The sequence below is a fragment of the Verticillium nonalfalfae genome, assembly GCF_003724135.2.
Source record: "Verticillium nonalfalfae strain VnAa140/NRRL 66861 chromosome Unknown scaffold_12, whole genome shotgun sequence".
Lineage (NCBI taxonomy): Eukaryota > Fungi > Ascomycota > Sordariomycetes > Glomerellales > Plectosphaerellaceae > Verticillium > Verticillium nonalfalfae.
In genome coordinates, this window is record NW_021167237.1 from 147,173 (window position 1) to 166,283 (window position 19,111).

The following is a 19,111-nucleotide window of genomic DNA, read 5'->3' on the forward strand; positions in this document are numbered from 1 at the left end:
CTCTAGCTAGTATACCTTCAACGACTATATGTTCAGGACCCTGCTCGCTTCGAACTCCTGGGCATCGGCCACTGCACTTCGCTCTGCAATCCACCCAGTACCGTATTTATTCGACGTTTCTGATCATTATTAAGATTTGTACATTGGCCTTGGAACATCTCACAATGGGAGGCAACCAAGCTCTCAGCGATAACAGCGGCGTCGGCCAGCAAGCCGATTTGGCCATCTCTGTTCGCGCATCTGACTGGTATTACACAGTCTGCGCCATCATGGGAGCTTCGACAATAGCATTCCTGGCCATGGCGAGTCGTAAGCGCCAAACCCATCGCCTCTTTCACTACATCACGGCCAGCATCACCCTGGTCGCCTGCATTGCCTATTTCTCCATGGGCTCCAATCTTGGTCAGACGCCCATCCAAGTTGAGTTTGAGCGCTCCGATCATTCAGTGAGCGCCGCCGGCACCCGTGAGATTTTCTACGTTCGCTACATCGACTGGTTTATCACGACTCCGCTCCTGCTCCTCGATCTCTGCCTCACCGCCGGCCTCCCCTGGCCAACGATTCTTGTCGTCATCCTAGCCGACTGGATCATGATTGTATGCGGTCTCGTTGGCTCCCTTGTCAGCTCCTCCTACAAATGGGGCTACTGGGTCTTTGGCATGTTTGCCTTCTTCTACGTCGTCTACGCCCTCGTCTTTGACGGCCGCCACCACGCCAACGCCCTCGGCGGCTCCATCTCGACCACCTACACCCGCTGCGGTGTCCTCACCATCTTCCTCTGGTTCCTCTACCCCATTGCCTGGGGGCTGAGCGAGGGCGGCAACGTGATTCACCCTGACTCTGAGGCCATCTTCTACGGCATCCTAGACGTGATCGCCAAGCCCGTCTTCGGCTTTCTGCTCCTCTTGGGCCACCGCAACATCGACCCGGCGGCTTTAGGCCTGCACATTCGCGAGCCAGGCACGGCCAAGCGAAGCGACGACAGGGTGCACCATGGAGGTCATCACGGCAACCTGGCACCCACGAACGGTACCTCGGGTAATGAACCCCATGTTTGAGTATGCTCGCAAGGATGTTCTTGGTTTTCTTCACGACGACATGTGGCTCTTTAGAAATGAAAAGGTGCACTGTATTAGTTAGCTTCTGCCCTACCTATCCAGGTATGTCCTATATGTTACCTCCGATTTGCGAAATCTGAATGTGATGTACATCTCATCAACCGGAAACCAATAAACAGGCCCGTCGGCAAGATAATAACGCAGCCATTGTCTTCTGTCCTTTTTTATCACACACAGCCCTTCGAAGACTCGCTAAAGCTGAAGGGGTGAGAATTTAGTGACAGACCACTACGATGCCTTCGATCAATCCAAATACCCTCCCAGACGGTATTGTGTACATCGTAGCGGATAAATTACTTCCAGATCAAGTGCATGTGGCAAGGACAATTTTCTCCCCATGATCAAACTTCTGGTAGAAGAAGAATCTTATATCTACCGGAATGAGACAGATATCTCTACTAGACGGCTCCAGTCCGCGGCGAGAGTTGCGGGTTCATGTATGGTTTCGCGGACAGGGCCTCCCTGACCCGCGTTTCCCGCCGAATGTACTACGGCCTCATAAACAACCACCCACATGTTATGTGTTGCAGGAAACGACGACAGGGTTCAAACAGCCTATGCTACGTGCGAGCGGCCCTCAGCCAATGTTGAAGAACGGGGGAGGGAACATGACGAACTGATGAAGCTGCTCGGAGCGAGAGGCGACAACGTTGACGCGAGCGCTGTGCTACATAAAGGCCTTTATTCAGTCGGCATGGACTCGATATCACTTCAAAAGGCCACGAAAGCAGTGGGATCGGGGCGATGGAGATCTTGCTTCGGCCTGGCGCATAGCCCAATATGTGGGCAGAGTCCAAGGAGACCATCCTCCGTTCAATCCTTGGGTAGCACTTTATGGGCCGGAGCCATGCTGATCTCAGCATGTTGCAACTGCTACTGAGCCACGGCGCGACTTGCGTCTTCGAGGACTTTGGCCGGCTGGATACGATGGAACACCATAGCAAAGTCGCTGTGATGACCGGTATATTGTGGTGCTATGAGAAGGCAAAGCCGTTCCTTCAGCGAGCCCTCGACCAGGGAGCGTCTCGTTTCTTTGACAAGACCCGTCGGAGAGGGTGTCTTGTCAAATTCATGACCTAGCCTTTAACAAGCGGCATCATTCTTAGGCTTGGCGACGGCAAGCCGGGTGCGGCATCTTGGATATGGACGGAGATCAGGTTTGCCCCTGAGACCAAACTGGCCTGGTAGCGAGCCTGTATGTGTCCGTCGGAAGAGGCAGACGAAATGATAAAGATAGAACCTGGACCTTCAGGTGATGGTGAAGGGGATTTGGGATATCGTTACACACATGTTGCGCAGGTCCAGTAACCCTCGGGTTGTCATTGTGAGCTGTCTGCATAACGACCGGCATTCAGAGCCGTTAGATGAGGTTCCTGGGAATGATGCGTTGACCAGATATCAACAACATGCCCGTAACAAGCGATGGCGGCATGAGATGACCTTGGCGTGGGTAGAACATGGATCAGCATCTGGTTCACCATGAGCAGTGACAAAGTCGCTACTAATGCCCATGCTCCAGCATCTGTGTCAGAAGTAGGTGTTTTGGCAACCCACAAGTGAGCTTCCAGAATAAAGCAGTAAGCACGTTCTCTTGTCGACACTCATTTAAAACAGATGCACAGACACACGCAGTCGTTTCTATAGTTGCCACATTTAAAGCACATGCATTCTTCTGCGAGATTGAGTTCAAGACCGAACAGTTGGCGAGGGTGGGTGTGCGGGGATGTTGTGTCACGATTGGGATTGGAATCGCGATCGAGATCTAAAATTTGAAATTCGTCAATTCTCATCTGTGAAAACAAGCCCCCAAACGAAAGTGGCTGGGGGCAGCCGGACGCCAAGGCTCTGTTTTTTGCAACGTACCTGAGAAGAGGTGTGCTGTCGTGCAGGCGACACATTCCTCACATTTCACTCGCTTCGAAGCCATCTGATGCAGCCCGGGATGCGACGTCAGCGCCGATGGTTATGGCGATATGCAGGCTATGCCGCGTTCACTCAACCCTGACACCACTCTTCGCAGATGAGCCGTCGTCGTGGCTGGCCTGTCAGCTTTAGTTCCATGAATACGGCAGAACGTGTCTTGCATGAGCAGCCTCATGGCTTGAGAAACATAACCGAACTGCGCTCCGGCGAGCACACCCGGAGATGAGTGGAAAGGAGCATTTGCTCCAGGCCTTTCACTAGCCTGCTATCCTCATGCACGCATCGACAGCAAGCCCATGGCACCTAGCGTGCTTGACCATGGCGGAAGCCAACTGTCGCGGCCGCGCTTTGCTTCACAGCAAGTCCCGACCACGTGGCGCCAGTGCCCTAAAATCTCACGGGCGAGGAGAGCTGGGCCTGGCGCATGCGCTGGTATTGGTTTGGAAGGCGGGGAGGGAAGACCGAGGGAGAAAGGCCAAAATGAGACAAGTTAAAAGGCTAGATGAACCAGACCACTACGAGGCCAGCTTTCACCTAGGCGCCGGCGCCCTCGCTTCGCGAACCCCGAGACGGGATGCCGGGCCCGGCGCCAATGCCTCATAGCTCCTGAGGCTGAACAGTTCGCTGCAGGATAAAGGTGCTGGGCAGCTGCATAGTCGTATCAGCTGACTGCCAGTGATGTTAATAGCGACAATTGTCCCCTGCTAGGCAAGCCCATTCGCAGGTTCAGGAGCGGTCAACAGGCAGGAAGCTGACGAAGCATGCGAGCGCCATAGAGGGCACGAGTAAGTCATTTCAAGAGGCTAGAAGAGAGGTCTCGGGAGTTCAATCCCCCACCACTGTGCTTGCTTGGCCTTGGTAAACGGCATCACGGGACCGAGTGTGGATTTCACATCGGCTTGGCTGCGATGCCCTGTCTCACTTGCGGATGGAGTGATTGGCTGTCTTTCTGAAAGAGGATAGGACAAGCCACAGGACAGCACTCGCTGGAGCTTGATGTGAAAAGTATGAGAAAGTAGAAGTCGCGAGACAAGGGACGACAAGGCAACTTGAGGCTTTGTCGAGCCCTAGCGGAAGAAAGGGTCCTTCCATCCAACGTTCGCACACTGGTGAAGTACAGAAAAGAAAGCAAGGGACGTCATCGCCGACATGCTGTACGGGCGCGTTCCACCGCTAGAGTGCCGCTGTGGTTAGTGCTGCTGGTGAATTCTCAATCCAATGGAAGACCCCGTAGATGTTTCGCAAGACAGAGATCATTTAGTGCACTCCAACAGCTGCATCTCGGGAAACACTCTGGAGGATGACCTGCAATCGGTGAACCTCACAAATAGTCACTCTGACATATGGCCCCGGACCCGGATTGGACAGCAAGCCGGGAAAATCATTGTCCATGATCGTCCGACAATTCTTTTTCTCTCTCCCGTCCACTTAACCATTGGAAGAGGTGGGCGCTGTACTTCTCGAAGATCGACGTAACATGTGGTTATCCCGGGGCGCCGGGGTGATGGGCAAGGAAATGAGCAGGAGATGTGAGTGGTGGCACGGCGACGCCTCGGCGGGATGACTCGGCAGGCGGAGCAGCTACTCTTCGCGATCTCGGTGGTCCGGTCGAGGAGGTGGACCAGTTCATTTTCGTTCCTCTTCAAGGTTTTATTGTCCAAGACCAAAGACGACAGGCTCCTAATAATGTCCCCTTCAAGTGTCGATCACAGTCTCGGAGGCGGGTGCTGCTGATCTTGAAGCAAAGGCACTCGAAGGTAACCAAGAAAACCGGTTTCGAGATCCATTGGACACTGGCCTGACTTGAAGCTGCGCAAGAATTCAACCGCCATGGTAGGCTGAACAACGATTCGGCAGAAGCAAGGGTCATCTGACAGGAGGTGTGGAGTATGTGTCTGTCTGAAGGGGCATGGCTCTTGGTGAAGACGGCAGCGTGATGGAAAAGATGTGATGTTGCTGGTGTGTTCCCAGCAATCGACCTTTTCATTCGCATCCTGTCAATGAGTATGTACCCTCGGATCATCCACAAATGCCAGTGTGAGCGCCTAGGCACCTGACCAACATGTTAATGGGTGAATGATCGTGGGCAACCAACATTTCTTGATCGTCAGTGAGGTGAGGCGCGGGAGGGAGAGTGCTGGCGCTTGGGCAGCTACTCTGTGGTGTTCCGGAGGAATGGCCGTGGTCATGGTGATCCGTCAAGCAGTGGCCGCGTGGTCAGCGTGTTGCGGTGAGAGGGGGGAAAGGCATAAGCGGCATCCAGTCAGAAAATTGGAGTGAGGGCGATCACAACCCATCGTCAACGCAACACGCTTCGGAGTCGGAGGCGTTGAGACACGACACTACGAGACGACGGCGAATAGGGAAGGGAGCCGTTGTCGTGTTTCGGGTCCTTGTTGAGCAACTGACAAGTCAGCAAAACTGACAGAGCGTCAATGAGTTGAATGACAGTGTTGGATCGACGAGGGCGTTCACGGTAGGCAGCTCCAGAGGAAGGGGGAAAACGGAACATGTGCGTGACGAGCATTATGCACACTGTTATGAAGGGATGCAAGGAGGATGTCCATGACACCTTCCAGTGCAGGTAGGCAAACATCGCAGCGCCAATAGCTCCTGCAGCTTTTGCAGCTCTTCCAGCTCCTGCAGCTCATCAGCTTCCAGCACAGTCCTCGCACAGTTGACCCGTTGTCAAACGGCCTTTCCTTCCAGGGCTGACGAGCCACAACCACAACGCACGGCTCAAATACCAGTGGCTAACGGTGGAACTCGGCAGACGATCAATGACATCACGTAGTACCCCACCTTCCGTTTTGCGGGCTTCGGTGTGTCAGGTTCAGTTCCCCCCCAGACAAATTCGCACCCGCTCATTTCCCCTTCAGTTGCGACTCCCTGAGTAGGTGCCAGCTTCGTCAGAGACCTTCAGAAACGGGAGACTGTCGGAGGGAAAGAGGCAGGTATCGACAAAGCATGAACAGAAGGGGCAGAGAAAACTGTCCGGCACATGCGGGTATCCGTGGGGACTCTGTATCTGCTCGAATTCTCCGTATCGAGCCTCCCCACTCCTTGTGTACGTATGAGTGTGGCAGTGACCGTGAATACGACTTTGCATGCGGAATCGGGCAGGGTCCTCGAGAATTCAGTTGCTTCAGGAAAGGAAAAGAGGCTAAAATGGCATGAACACGATGGCAAGTGTGGCGCGACTTGGGAATTCTTGGTACACGCTCGTCGGCTGAATCCTGCCGTCGGTGGTCGCAATTGCAACTCTATCAGTCGCTACGTGCGTGTGTCGTGCCCAGCAGGAGACCCGCCAGCCAGGGCTCGGCATAATGGGGACCACCTGCCACGCGCTGTTGGCTGCTCGCTTCAACCAATCGACAGGAACGCCCATGTCGTCACTGCGTTGCCGATCACCAAGGCTGCCTCGGCGGGGGGAGGGAGAGCGTCCTTCCCTGTCACTTTCATCCCCTGGTTCAGAGGAGTGAAGGAAGGAGTGCCCCATTCGTCTCCTCTGGCAACCTTACTCGCCAACCTTGCAAGTGCCCCTCGCCGTTTGATTCAGCACCTGGAGTACGTACCGACGCGGTGGACATTGCCAAGCTGCCGGTTCTCCAATCACGCGGCCTTCGGACTTGGGAGCATTGGTCAGTTTTTCTTGCTGTCTCTGATGCTTGATGCTGATGATTCGTTCGCCTGCAAGGAATGGAGGTGCCGCGCCGCGCCAGATGAAGCTGCTGCCAATTGTCCTCTTTCAGTCAAACGTTTAAGTTTGCGCGGTCGTCTGTTGTTTGCTCGGCTCAGCTCTTGGCAGGGTTTTCGCTGGTGTTGACCGCCGGACTGACGGCCCCTGACTGTTGATGTAATTTCATCTAGGTACCTGGGTATCTTAGGTACCTAGTGCTCATGTGCCCGTGCCCGGACGAGCTGAGAGGGGACTGCGAGCCACGACAGGACAAGTGCAAGCGCAGGCGTCGTCTGCAGGCCGCATCGACTGCATCAAACTTGTGCATGTGCCGCCTACAGGAACGTGTGAGCCAAGGGGTCCCTTGAGCCAATGGTGCAGGTTCGGCGCCGAATTCCCTCGTTGGGCCATGTGCCATATCATATGCCTCCTCTCTGCTGACAAGCTTGCGCTTTTGCGCGCGCGCGCCGCCCCCCCCTCACACCGAGTGAGAGGCAATTGCTGGGACCACGAGACCACTAAAATGCTTGAAAAAAAAAAAAACCTACTGTACCCTGCGCGGCCCTGGCGAGTCCGATATTGAGGCAAACGGCACACGCAAGCTAGGACTTTGCCTCTTCCCGAAAGACGACACAGCGGGGTCCCACGACGAACACAAAATGGCATCGGTTACTGAGAAACATCGTGTCGGCTCCACAGAGAGGCAATGGACCTCGCCTCCTGCTCCGCACTTAGCAGGACCTTTAGTTGCGCTGCTTGCCCAAGCTTGCCCATCCCATTTTCTTGTCTTGTTTCTTGTCCCGTCTCCCGAGTTCCAAGACGGGGTCCCCTCCCTCTCTGCCAAGCGTTGCTTCAAAGTTGAGCACGAGAACCGACGATCGATAGCCGCACTGCCGCTGAGAAGAGCAGATCGCTACTCCGAACCGCTGCTCGCTGTAATGCCATACGTCCGTCGGCGCTGATCACCGCCATGATGTTGGGTGGTCCTGCTCCTCCGTGTCTGGTGCGTGTTTGGCCTCTGCCTTGAGAGCACCGGGCTACCTGCTACTCTTGCTACTGCACTGTACACCGGTCATCCGGTATCTACCAATCCCCACCCGCCCACTTGCCCACAGGGTGGAGACGTCGCTCTCTTGGCCCTCATTTGGTGGCAAGGGGCGTCACCATCACCTACTTCGGCCCTTGCCATCTCAATCGTGCCTGCTGGTGATACATACAGTCTTGTTTGGACGGATTCGCACCAGCCAGCCACAGACAGGTCTCCGCACTATGTTGCTGTTGGCCACCCCTACCCCTTCTAAAGCCTTAACAAGTCAACACCGGCTCTTTCCAGAGGATCCTCCGTCCATCGTTTCTCGTCAGCATCGTCGTGCTTGTTCATGCCCTGCTTGTTCCTTGGGACCCATTTTGCCTGCTTTGCCGCCCTTCCCTCCTGTCTCTCACTTTTTCAAGCTCCGTCCAGGCAGTTCATGATCAGTCACCTGCTTGCGTGCGTCGATACCCTACCTTAGCTGGTGCCCAATACTGGGCTCCGCAGGGTCTGCTTGTTTCGTCCGGTCTCCTTGTTTCCTGATCATCCATCAACTTTCCCCCCCTTGCTTTGCTCTCTTGCGGGCTTTTGGACCCTTAAATTTTTGGGGCTTACCTACCCGCTGCCGCTACTCCCTCTTCCCAACGCGGAAACCCCCCCCCCCCCCAAAGAGACCCACCTGCCTGTCTGTCTGTCCACCTAGTTGCCCGCCCGCCCAACTTGCCTTCCTCCACTCCACCCCTCTCTTCCCACCCAGCCTTTCCTGTCTTGACCTGACCGTCCTGCCACCGAATCCCTCCCACACAGGCACTACGACGAAAGACCGTCTCCACCCCCATCCCATCTCGTCGGACGGGGACCCTGGCATCCTGACATCCTGGCTTCTGGCACCCCGGCACCCTGGCCTCTCTGCCTCTGCTGCTGCTGCTCCTGCTGCTCCTGCTGCTCCTGCTGCTCCTGCTGCTGTGCACACCACCCTCCTCTGCCTTTTCCCACCTTCGTCACCCGAGTTCTTCTCCCCCCTTCCCCGTGTCGAGTCGTGTCGAGTCACCGTCACTCTCTTCTCGTTCCGACTTCTTTCCAGTCGCTCAAATCGGTGGCAAACCCATCTTGACGCAACTTTGGCCTCGCACCGCCCACCGATCGAAATTCCAACAGTATACGCGCAGACGCCCCTGATTTCCCCGTCACTTCGACCCTGCCTGCGTCCTGCGCCTACCTAACCTACCTAACCTTACCTCCGTCCGCTACCCACCCACCAACCACTCACAACACCAACCTCATAAGCCCGCTACCACACCCACGATACCACCCACGTTACCACCCACACTCCATACTTTCGCCAACGCAAAACCTCGACCCGGCACCACGGCAACCCTTCGTACACCTCTACTACCTGCCATACACGTATTCCAGAAGAACCCACCCTTCGTCACATCCAAGGCTCTATCAATCACCCTTCGTCGCTCTGTCGAACCACGACCTTCTCTACCCTTTCCACATTCCGCCTCCAGAGAAGCACTGCTGCCGTCTTGAGCATCATGGACCCCATGGACGTGGATCAGCAGCACGGCGACAACGGTGAGAGTATGATCCACCCTTCCCGCATCGAGCGCTCCTCGTCGAGCTCCTCGTCTTCGTCGTCTGTCGACAATGATCATGAGGGACACCACATTCATGCTCCGAGACCAGTCCGCCCACGCCTCCCCAGTCGACAGTCCAGCGGTCCCCTCGTGGTCCCCCGCGACAGCTCCGCCGTCGGTCCCATCGAACAGTCCTTTGGTCCCGACGATGTGCGCGCAATGAGCCCGAGAAGAACGAGCGAGGACATCGAGGCCCTCGGAAGGGAAGCCAGAGAGGAACTCAAGAGGTAGGCCATACCCTCCACACCAATGTACCATGGTACACATGGAAAGCCTCAAACGAATTGCAATGTTGACCCTTCACCCCTTTCGACAGGCATGCCAAGGCACTACAGGAATCCCTCCTCACCATCTTCCACCGCATCGAGGCCGTACGAGAGGAGCACGACAAGCTGGACAACAATAATAAGTTCCTTCAGAAGTACATCGGTGATCTCATGACCACTGGCAAGATCACCGCTACAGGTACCAAGGGCAAGAAATAAGAACAGCCCACCAGCACCGACGCAAATACTTGACGGCTTGGCGCGAGACTCCGCATCCATCGCCCCTGGGGTAACAATAGTACCCACGTCGCCATTGCAATCTCTCTGCAGACTGCAGTGTCCGACGGACAACGATTCTGCGTATGCGCACATTATCGTTGCCGACATGCACGGCTCGCACGAGCCTCGCTCGCACTGTCGCAGTCTTCACTGTGAAGCCTCGAAGATACTTTGACCTGATCTTTGAGGCCGACCCTATTATTCATATTGCATTTACAAACCCAGCCTCTGCTGTGAGGCATGATACCCCAGATGGCCCGAGTTAGCCATTCGCGACTTTACCTCAACCCCCGCGCCATTCACCACCCACGGTCTCCTCATCATTCGACCGCGTCGGACTGCATCTTTGACGACGCACGCTGGCGCGGCCGAAATAAGGGGGGAAAACTCCCACCAACAGCATCGGCGCATTACCTTGCATGTACACTAACGATATCATTACTGGGGTCCAGTATTGATCGGCTGGGCACCAGCCGGTTCAGGGCATCATCGGGCGTTACTCGGAAGGGCATTGGGTTTACGGTCTGATCATTCAGGCTCATGTACGCAGGACATCTTGAGGCGATGATCTCTAGGCTTGCGAGCCCGGCGCGGAATTACGGGGAGTGGGGGAAACTCCCTGCAAATCCAAAGTTTTGATTTTCAACACACCTTGACTTGACCGACGGCACGAGCGACGGGAGGTTGTGAATTCGGCATGATTAGGCGCCAGACGCTCTGGCGCGGCCAGCGTCCGAATTCCGGGACATAAGCTAGTGTTAGCCGTGACTGGCCCACGCTTGACATGTCTTCCATTTTGCGTCTCGCATCACCCAAAGACAGAGCTGCGACGCGACACGCTATCCCTTACTTCTTGCACCCGTGAAGGCCCTCCATGGCACCGGCGTACTCGACTCACACTCGACTGCTGGGGGCGGAACAAGACTGTCTCAGCCTCACGTCGCGCGCAGCCCCCTCTGATTTGAAAGTCTCCCCCTCTTCTTTCGAAGGTTCCAAGTTTTTTTTCCCTTTCTCTGTCGCTCTTTCAGCTGCCGTCTGTCCAGCTCGTCGGTGCCGAATCATTCATTGTCTGATTCATGGAGTCAGGTCGACGGGAGGGAGGGTGACTCGCCCCTCCTGCCTAGGTGCTGTGGCCAGGTGAGACGCCACGCGGCGATGGCCGCTAACGTACTGTATCGATCCATCCCATCCATCCATCCATCCATCCATCCCACGGAATCTTCCTTTAGGTGCCGAGTCACGTGGCAACCGACCAGAACGAATCCGGCGGGCTTGGGTGTTTGCTGACCTGCCTTCCTTTGGTCGGAATGGGGCGCTGCCGTCTGTTAGCTTTGCATGGGAGAGTCATGGCGCCGATGCGTCGCTCGCTCGTATGGAAGGTTTGCCGGCGGTGGAAGGGTCGGGAGAAGAAGCTTGCTTGGTGGGGGGAGGCTTTTTTCTTCCCTGCTGGATCGGGGGCTGCGATATCTCGAGGCGGGGGGGGCGTATGGCCAGGGGCATCGAACCGGAGAGGGCGGATCGCGTTTATTGGGTTGGGTGTTTTGTTCTCTGGGGGTTCTACGTGAGGATGGCGCACGAAGGCTAGATTAAGGTGATGCTTATATTGTCTTCAAACGCAATGTCAGGACGACTCATTGCGCGCGCCACTGCTTGACGCGGTTGGGTTGTACTAGCTGTGAACCGAGTCTATGCTTCTCATACGATGAAATAGCGGTCCTCTTACCGCGCCGTTGACTTGGGACACTTCCTGAAGAGATTCATGATGGGTGTGCAGGTGCCTCAGGGCCAGGCGATTGTTCGTGTTGGTCCGCGGATCGTGCTCGGCGTCAGCGTGATGGGTCCTCCGCCTACGGGCGGCGGTGCCGGTGTCGTGACTTCGGGGGGTGGTTTCGTGGTGGTTGTCGTGCTCGTCGTCGTCGTGCGTGGCTTCAAGGTGGTCGTCGCCTGCGTCTTCGAAGTAGACGTTGTTGTCGACGACGTCTTGGGCGTCGTCTTAGACGATGTGGCGGGCTTTGTCGTGGCGGGCTTGGTTGTGGTAAAGAAGGCGGTCGAGGTTGTCCGCGTCGGCGTCGAGACCTTGGACGTCGAGCTGGTCTTGGACGTCGTCGTCACTGTGACAGCGGTCGTCTTGGTCGGACGGCTGGTTCCCCCATTTCCGGGGTAGAGAGGGTGGTCGGGGGGCAGGTGCTCGTAGGCTACACATTGGGAGTACCAAGGGCTGCCAATGCGTTAGCAAGGTAACGGGAACCGGGTCGCGATGGCTTTGATAGTTCTTCCGGGAGAGGGGAGCACTACTTTCCGTCGTTGTAGCATGTCGAGCCAGGGGCACAAGCTGTTGCATATTCCCAATTTGCGCCGCCGCCTTGAATGCGTAGAGTCAGCATCGTAGTTTTGTATGGTCTGCGTGTCTGGTCATCATTTACACTGCCCGTAGAGGCTCTGAGTTGCGCCGCGTGTGGGTTGAGGCGAGACCTGCCCAAGGGTACCATGAGCGAGGAGGAAGACGGCTGGCAGCATGTGAGCGAGCATCGTGGAATAACTTAGCACCTCAATAATTAATGCTACATGTGACTTGAAGTAGGATAAAGCGAAGCTTATATGCACACTGGACTGGCAATACTATAATCCATCTCCTTCTGGACCGGAAGCCCTCTCGGACTTGACTTGTTTTAGTCAACGTGATCCGTCGCCAGAGGATGTACTCACTTACACCAAGGACATGCATGTCACATGCAACGCAACATTGAGTGGCATTGGAGCGGGTTGCTACAGTGAAAGCGTGAGGCGCAGTGCTGGTGAATAGAAACTTGCGCTGGAGGTCGTACGCCATACAAAGCTCAGGCGAGGCACAAAATTTGGCTGGGTCGACGACGTTGTCTGGTTATACGTGACAGCATACGACATTATCTGCAATGTCACGGCGGCGTTCCGTCAACCGAAATCCCGCCAACTCTGGGTCCGGCCCGGCGGTTAAAAGAGGAGGGCTATTGACGTTCTCAATAGAAAACAGTAGAAAATAAAATTCCGCTAAAGCAACGTAAGGTCTCCGCGCAGTCGCCTTGGCGAACGATAATCTGAAAGGTGCTCTTCCTTTGGTCACTCGTGATATTCTGGTGTCCTTTTCCGCTTGGCAACCTTAACAACCTTGAGAGGCTTGGTCGGCCCAGTTATTGCGGCTTTTCGAGTCCTGCGAAGCTGGTTTGCCTGTCTCCGAGGGGTATTCCACTCCTTCATGGCTCTGGCTTTTATCAGTATAACTAAGTGTCAGAATCCGGACTCATTGGAACTTGCCCATTCGGTGCGGGCTTGCAAAGCCAATTTTCAATCCTCTCCTCCAGCTCATCGTCAAAAGCAACGTCCTGCGGGCCACGCACTTGAGGTATGCGATAGCTTAGAAAGAATGGTAGGTTTTCGACCAGAAGACGCGATGGTGGCTGTGGCTCATCGTAGGCATCGAGAGGGAAATAATTTAGTAGGGTGCTGAGGCGAAAAGCGTCCTGGATGAGGTTGAGGTTTCCCGTGGCCTCCGCCTTGCAAGTTTTACCCAATGCTCCAAAGACAGATGCCCAGAAGTGACGCTCAGCCATATCAAACTCTCTCACAACGTCAACGCGGTAACGACCCTCGTCATCTTTCTAGATGTGACGTGAGAGGGCAAGGAAATTGGCGAGTCCCATACCCAGAGGCAAGAAGACGCCGGCGGGTGTACTGACGCGTTTCGCATCCCAGTGGAGCAAGTCCGTCACCGCGAAATCCGGGTTGACAACAATGGTCTCTCCTGTGAGAAGCGGGTGAGCGAAGTACAGAGGGAGCTTGTGGAAGTCGCCGACGTTGCGGCTGAGGTTGGCGACGACGCTGCGCCAAGGTGTGACACGTGGGTTTGGACTGCTGATGAACTTTTCAACCCAGCGCGCAATGTCATGCTGCACTAGGCGGCGGTCCTTTCTGCGCCCTCTCATCTGTGTCATGAGGGCTTTTCCTAGCGAGGAGTAGAAGACGTCGAAGGGATACGTCTTGAAGCGCATCCCTGACAGACGTTCTTGCAGGGAAATACCTAACGCCTTATGAGAAGGTCTCGGAGCCCGAGGTGGAGGTTTTACTGGGAGATACCGCTCTTCGTCGGGCTCGACCTCATTTGGTGGGGTTTCCATGGCTGTCTTTAAGCTCCTGGAGTGCAGAGTGTATTACCGTGGCGCTATGCGTTTTGGAAGTAGTGATGCCTGAAGATGTACTTAGCCTAAGGAGCTTGTTGGAGGAAGTTAGAGTCTTTGCACTTTCAGGCGAAAGAACACAAATCCTGAATCGAGTCTGCAAAGCGACTTCGTTATGATTATCATGTCTCTTGCACCTTCTTTGGCATCAGAGCCAGCCGATGAAGTTGCCGGGAAAAGTAATTGTGATCCCATGTAAGAGTAGGGAAGGTGCACAAGTTGCGTCACAGTTGCCAGGTATGTTGCGCGGACAAGGATGTAGATCAACGCACAGTGTCCAATAAGACCCATGAAGAAATCCTTGATAGCAAGAAACTACCACTGTCGGGCAATCACGTCTTCTTGTAGCCTGTCTGTAATAATATTGAGTACGGTATTGAGGATAAAAAGCAGGCACCTGCCCCATATGACGGATGCAAAATCAACAATGAGTAATCTTTTATCAGTCCAAGTCATCTCGATTGTACCGCAACAACACTTCTGTTTCGTGGCCACGATATTTGCCTTAGGTAAGGGATTCAAGCTGCCATGTTTTGTTGACAGCAGGACACTGGTCTGGCCAGTTCCATCATCAGGCCCAGAATGCCGCCTTACAGCCATGTGGACCTACTTTCCCTGACAACCCCCTCCACTCACCCAGAGCAGGAGCACTGCAATTTGAGCAGGAGCTCTACAACAAGTGCAATGCAAGGTGGGCAGGCACGTCCACAGAACGGGGCCCCTAAGGCAGGTGCGTCGCGCCTAAGCAGGGTCGCTGGCAGGCGCTTCCGTCCGTGTCTTGGCAGCCTATAGGGACGCGTCATCTCCTCAAGAGCGCTGTTAGTCATCGCTTGTGTCCCCCAGCCCGGGTGCAGAAACCTATCAGTAGCCCACTGCCCGTTTTTGGGTGTGAGAAACCCCCGTCTGTCCATTTCCCACTCAGAAACAACGACGGCTGCTCAAAACCCACGACGGCCATAGGAAATATAAATCACCGCATTTCTCGGGCCGTCCCTTAACCACTCGTCATGTCGTCTTCCGCCTCGAACAATGTCCTCATCCTGGATGGAGGCCTGGGTACCTCCCTGGGCGACAAGTACGGCGTGCGCTTCGACAAGTCAACCCCTCTGTGGTCGTCTCACATGCTCGTGAGCGACCAAGACACCCTCCTCGCTTGCCAAAAGGACTTCGGTGATGTACCGGTCGACATCATCCTGACGGCAACCTATCAATTTTCTATCCATGGCTTCGCCAACACTCGCACGGCTCAGTTTCCCGACGGCATCGACAGGACGAAGATCGCGTCATATGCCCGCGACGCCATCGCCATTGCTCACAGCGCCGGCAAGGCAAACGGAGGGCAGGTCGCTTTGAGTGTTGGACCCTATGGCGCTTGCATGATTCCTGGCCAGGAGTACACTGGAAAATATGACCTCGAGCACGACACGCCTGAAGACTTGGCCGCCTGGCATTTGGAGCGTTTCCGTATCTTCGAGGAGGCCGGCGGGTTCTCATCGCCCGTCTCATACATTGCCGTCGAGACGATGCCGAGATTGGACGAGATTGTGGCCGCGAGGAAGGCCCTAGACGACCTGGGAGCGAAGGCCGCCAACACGCCCTTTTGGATCGCCTGTGTCTTCCCAGGCGAGGAAATGGCCCTGCCTGATGGGGCCAGCATCAGCTCCGCTGTCGACGCCATGTTGAGTCCAGCTGTGGCACGGTCCCAACCCTGGGGCATCGGCATCAACTGCACCAAAATCTGGAAGCTCAAGGAGCTTATCGCCCGTTTCGAAGCGGCCGTTGCCGACCAGGTCCAAGCGGGTCACGTCAATGAGGCACCGGCCCTGGTTCTGTACCCCGACGGTACTGACGGCGAGGTGTACAACACAACGACGCAGACCTGGGAGCTACCAGCAGGCGGCAAGGTACAAGGTGCCCCATGGGAGGAACAGCTTGCCGAGATAGTGCGCGACGCCAACACTCGAGGAAAGTGGAAGCAGATTGTCGTGGGAGGATGCTGCAAGGCCAGCCATGCCCACCTCGCAAGGCTCCGCGATTGCGTTTTGAACAACAATGAGCAAGCAAAGAACGAGTGATCTTTTCAACGCGCTTCTTACATATCATTTCATACCGATGGAATCGAACCCAACAAGAACCTCCAATGCGCCGGCCCTCCCGAGCCGAGTTCTCGGCAGCTTAACAAACCCCAGTGCCCCAAAGAAACCAGTTCGCCATTCCGAATGCCCGCTCGCCCACCAATGCCAGTCCGCCCAATGCACCATGCCCAGAAAAAGTATGTACCAACCCCCCGTACTCGGAGGATTTCGATTCGTGTAACCATTCCCATCCCAAAACCATCTCACCAATGGCCGATCATCGGCGGCCATGATACGTCTGTCTTTATGCCGCCTTTTCCCCCTCAGCACCCTGCCCCACCCGCTAGCCCCAGGTCTTCCTCTTTTTGGACATTGTGGCTTTCCAGTCGTCAATGGTTTTCTGCTGTTTTAGTGTCTCCTCAGGCGTTTTGCCCTTGATGGGTCGTGTCGGAATCATGTCGAGCAGTTCGTCAAGATCGAAAAGCCGCCTCGTCTCACCGCCGACGCGAATATCGATGCTTCCGACCCGGTGGAAGACTGGTGCACCGTAATCCTCGTGCCGAGACAGCAGGCTGCTCAATTTGCCAGCAATGAACATGGCGAGCTTCTCCGCGGGCATTGTGTGCTCCAGACCTTCTGGTGGGATCGGCCAACGATGACTTGCCATTCGCGAGGCGACGAAACGCTCGAGGCGCGACCCCTGAGCCGAGCCAGAAGGAAACCCAAGGTTGTCGTCCTTGGTCCCAGGTGGCGGCGGCAGAATATCGAGAATAAGCGTCTTCACCGAAAAAGAGTTCTTGGTAGCAACGAGACTCTCGAAAGCCGTGGGACCATGCAGAAGATAATCCTTCATCAGGGCGAAAAAATTCCAAACAATCATGGCGGGTCCGCCGTCGCCACCAAGAAACTGTCGAGGATTGCGCCAGTCTTCGTTGACATCTGCGGGAGGATCGAAGATACGAAACTGGACGTAGATGCTGTCGGCGTGATGGGCCAAGCGCGGGACAGAGAGCCAAGTCGGCCACAGTCCACACTCCTTGACGTACATGACGTCGAGCCGATAGTGCGTCTTCGTCCGGGCAATCACCGCTGCTGCCTCGGCGTGCAACTGCCGGTTAACCAGCATTATGGCCGGCGTCTCCTGAGCGGCGGCCAAGAAGCTTTTATCCTTCACCCATATGTCGTGGCCATCAGAGCAACGCATGTCGTCGCGGTACTTGCGACGCTTTCGGTCCTGACTGGCGGACGGGTCCACGGGCGCCTCCCGCTCGGGCAGTCGGAGGACCTCCTCAAGGATGAGATCGCGCAACTCGGGGGCGATGCTCAGCAGGCCGGCCATGACTCGACGAGGCGGTTTGGGCAGGGCGGGAAGAGATGTTTGGGTAGAGAGGGCGAGCTCGGCAGGTTTCGTTCTCGCTTGGTGCTGCATTTGTGGTTGTGGTTGCGGCTGCGTATGCGTCTGCATCTGCATCTGTATTGGCGGCGGTTGGGCTTGTGCTTTGGGGTTGATGGGGCCGACTTTGTAGGTGCGAGAGTGCGCCGTCGCTGACTGCTGGGGCAATGGACAGTGAGGTTGGCCAAAGATTGATTGATGCGCTGGAGCAGCGGCCGCGACAGAGCAGGTGGACATGTCGGGACCGGCACGGTAGTGCTATGCCGGCACGAAGGCTGATCCGAAGGGGGCTTGATGGCCGCAGACACGCAGCCAGCCAACACGGATTCGTTGCGAAGCAGGGAAGACGAAAAAAGCAGGCCCAGTATCGGAAACCAGGAGACGTGCGAACCAGATGGATGGGCCAGCAGCGACAAGGACAGGCAGGGCAGCACACGAGTGGACAGGGCAATCCACTATGCCTACGAACCAAAGCGCGCGCCCACAACAGTAGCAAGAACAGTAGTAGTATCGGCAGCAGCAATAGAATCGGTGACGGGGGCGGCGGCGGCGGCAACAGGTGCCCAACTAGGAGAGCAGCGACAGAGGCGACAGGACAGATAAAAAGCGCGAGTTGTGGCTGCCTATGAAGGGGATGGGTGGGCGTTCCATGGTCTCCATGTGAAGAGCAAGGGCCCTTTGGGGGCGCAGCAGCTACCGACCGACTCGGAGACCCAGCTTTGAGCGGCCACTCATCATTCAATCGAGAGGGGGCACAAGCCAGCCAGTCCAGTCCAGTTCAGTCCAGGTCCCGGGGCTACTCGTCTTGGTGTGTCGACGTCATGAGTAGGTCGTGAGCTGGAACCGGAAACCAAGTGCGGCAACAAAGATCGAGGGTGTGCGTGGACGTGTGCGTGGGCGCGCGAGAACGGGCACGTTCGCCGAAGCCATCGGTAGCGGATCAAGCGAGCGAGTGACTGAGCGAGTCGTTCAGATCGAGGCGAGTCGGATTGTTGCCATTTTTGGCCTTGGGCGACAAAGGGCAGATGACGGCCAGCCGCTACGGAATTTTGACTTTTAGGAGTAGCCGAGTGACAGGGACAAGTGTTTCGCGCGCCCATGACCCTCCACCCACCGACTCCAAACTCGTTGTGAAATGGCTCACCCACCTGTGGACTTTGGAGGACAGACAAACCTCAGACGTGGGACGGGGCGCATGGGACGTGCAACCTAGGATGGGGACCTAGGATGGGGAGCAGCAGCCAGGCACTGCCTGCATGTTGCATAGGCATGGCCTCTGCGTTCGGCAACGGTGAACCCCGGCTCGCTCTCGTCTCTCGTCTTTCGTCTCTCGTCCTCCGTCGCTCACAGGGGGCTGCCAGGCTACTAGTGCCTAAGTCGCCGACCTGGCTGCAGCAGCAACGGCGATGGTCCAGCGACGAGGGAGGGGGTGGAGGGCACACAAACTGCAGGGCTGCATTGTCTGTCAAATTTCATACACCCTATTCAGTTGCC

The 19,111-nt window shown here is 56.0% G+C and overlaps 6 protein-coding genes across 6 annotated transcripts; 3 read left to right on the forward strand and 3 right to left on the reverse strand.

Moving 5' to 3' along the window:
* Window positions 1-164: 164 nt before the first annotated feature.
* OPS1 (ion channel activity) lies at window positions 165-1,058 on the forward strand (the record flags this gene model as incomplete). Its single annotated transcript, XM_028635333.1, has 1 exon — window positions 165-1,058. One exon carries the CDS (start codon window positions 165-167, stop codon window positions 1,056-1,058), a length of 894 nt encoding a protein of 297 aa, XP_028498008.1.
* An 8,233-nt stretch (window positions 1,059-9,291) lies between these two features.
* Window positions 9,292-9,878, forward strand: D7B24_001089 (uncharacterized protein; the record flags this gene model as incomplete). The annotated part of the gene is made up of 2 exons (XM_028635334.1): window positions 9,292-9,620; window positions 9,710-9,878. 2 exons carry the CDS (start codon window positions 9,292-9,294, stop codon window positions 9,876-9,878), a joined length of 498 nt encoding a protein of 165 aa, XP_028498009.1.
* Window positions 9,879-11,717: 1,839 nt separating this feature from the next.
* Window positions 11,718-12,467, reverse strand: D7B24_001090 (uncharacterized protein; the record flags this gene model as incomplete). Its single annotated transcript, XM_028635335.1, has 3 exons — window positions 11,718-12,156; window positions 12,234-12,300; window positions 12,362-12,467. 3 exons carry the CDS (start codon window positions 12,465-12,467, stop codon window positions 11,718-11,720), a joined length of 612 nt encoding a protein of 203 aa, XP_028498010.1.
* A 567-nt stretch (window positions 12,468-13,034) lies between these two features.
* Window positions 13,035-14,089, reverse strand: D7B24_001091 (uncharacterized protein; the record flags this gene model as incomplete). Its single annotated transcript, XM_028635336.1, has 3 exons — window positions 13,035-13,176; window positions 13,230-13,573; window positions 13,685-14,089. The coding sequence occupies 3 exons, from the start codon at window positions 14,087-14,089 to the stop codon at window positions 13,035-13,037; spliced, it is 891 nt and encodes a 296-aa protein (XP_028498011.1).
* A 1,067-nt stretch (window positions 14,090-15,156) lies between these two features.
* D7B24_001092 (uncharacterized protein) lies at window positions 15,157-16,224 on the forward strand (the record flags this gene model as incomplete). The annotated part of the gene is made up of 1 exon (XM_028635337.1): window positions 15,157-16,224. One exon carries the CDS (start codon window positions 15,157-15,159, stop codon window positions 16,222-16,224), a length of 1,068 nt encoding a protein of 355 aa, XP_028498012.1.
* Window positions 16,225-16,567: 343 nt separating this feature from the next.
* D7B24_001093 (uncharacterized protein) lies at window positions 16,568-17,854 on the reverse strand (the record flags this gene model as incomplete). Its single annotated transcript, XM_028635338.1, has 1 exon — window positions 16,568-17,854. The coding sequence occupies one exon, from the start codon at window positions 17,852-17,854 to the stop codon at window positions 16,568-16,570; it is 1,287 nt and encodes a 428-aa protein (XP_028498013.1).
* Between the last annotated feature and the right edge of the window lie 1,257 nt (window positions 17,855-19,111).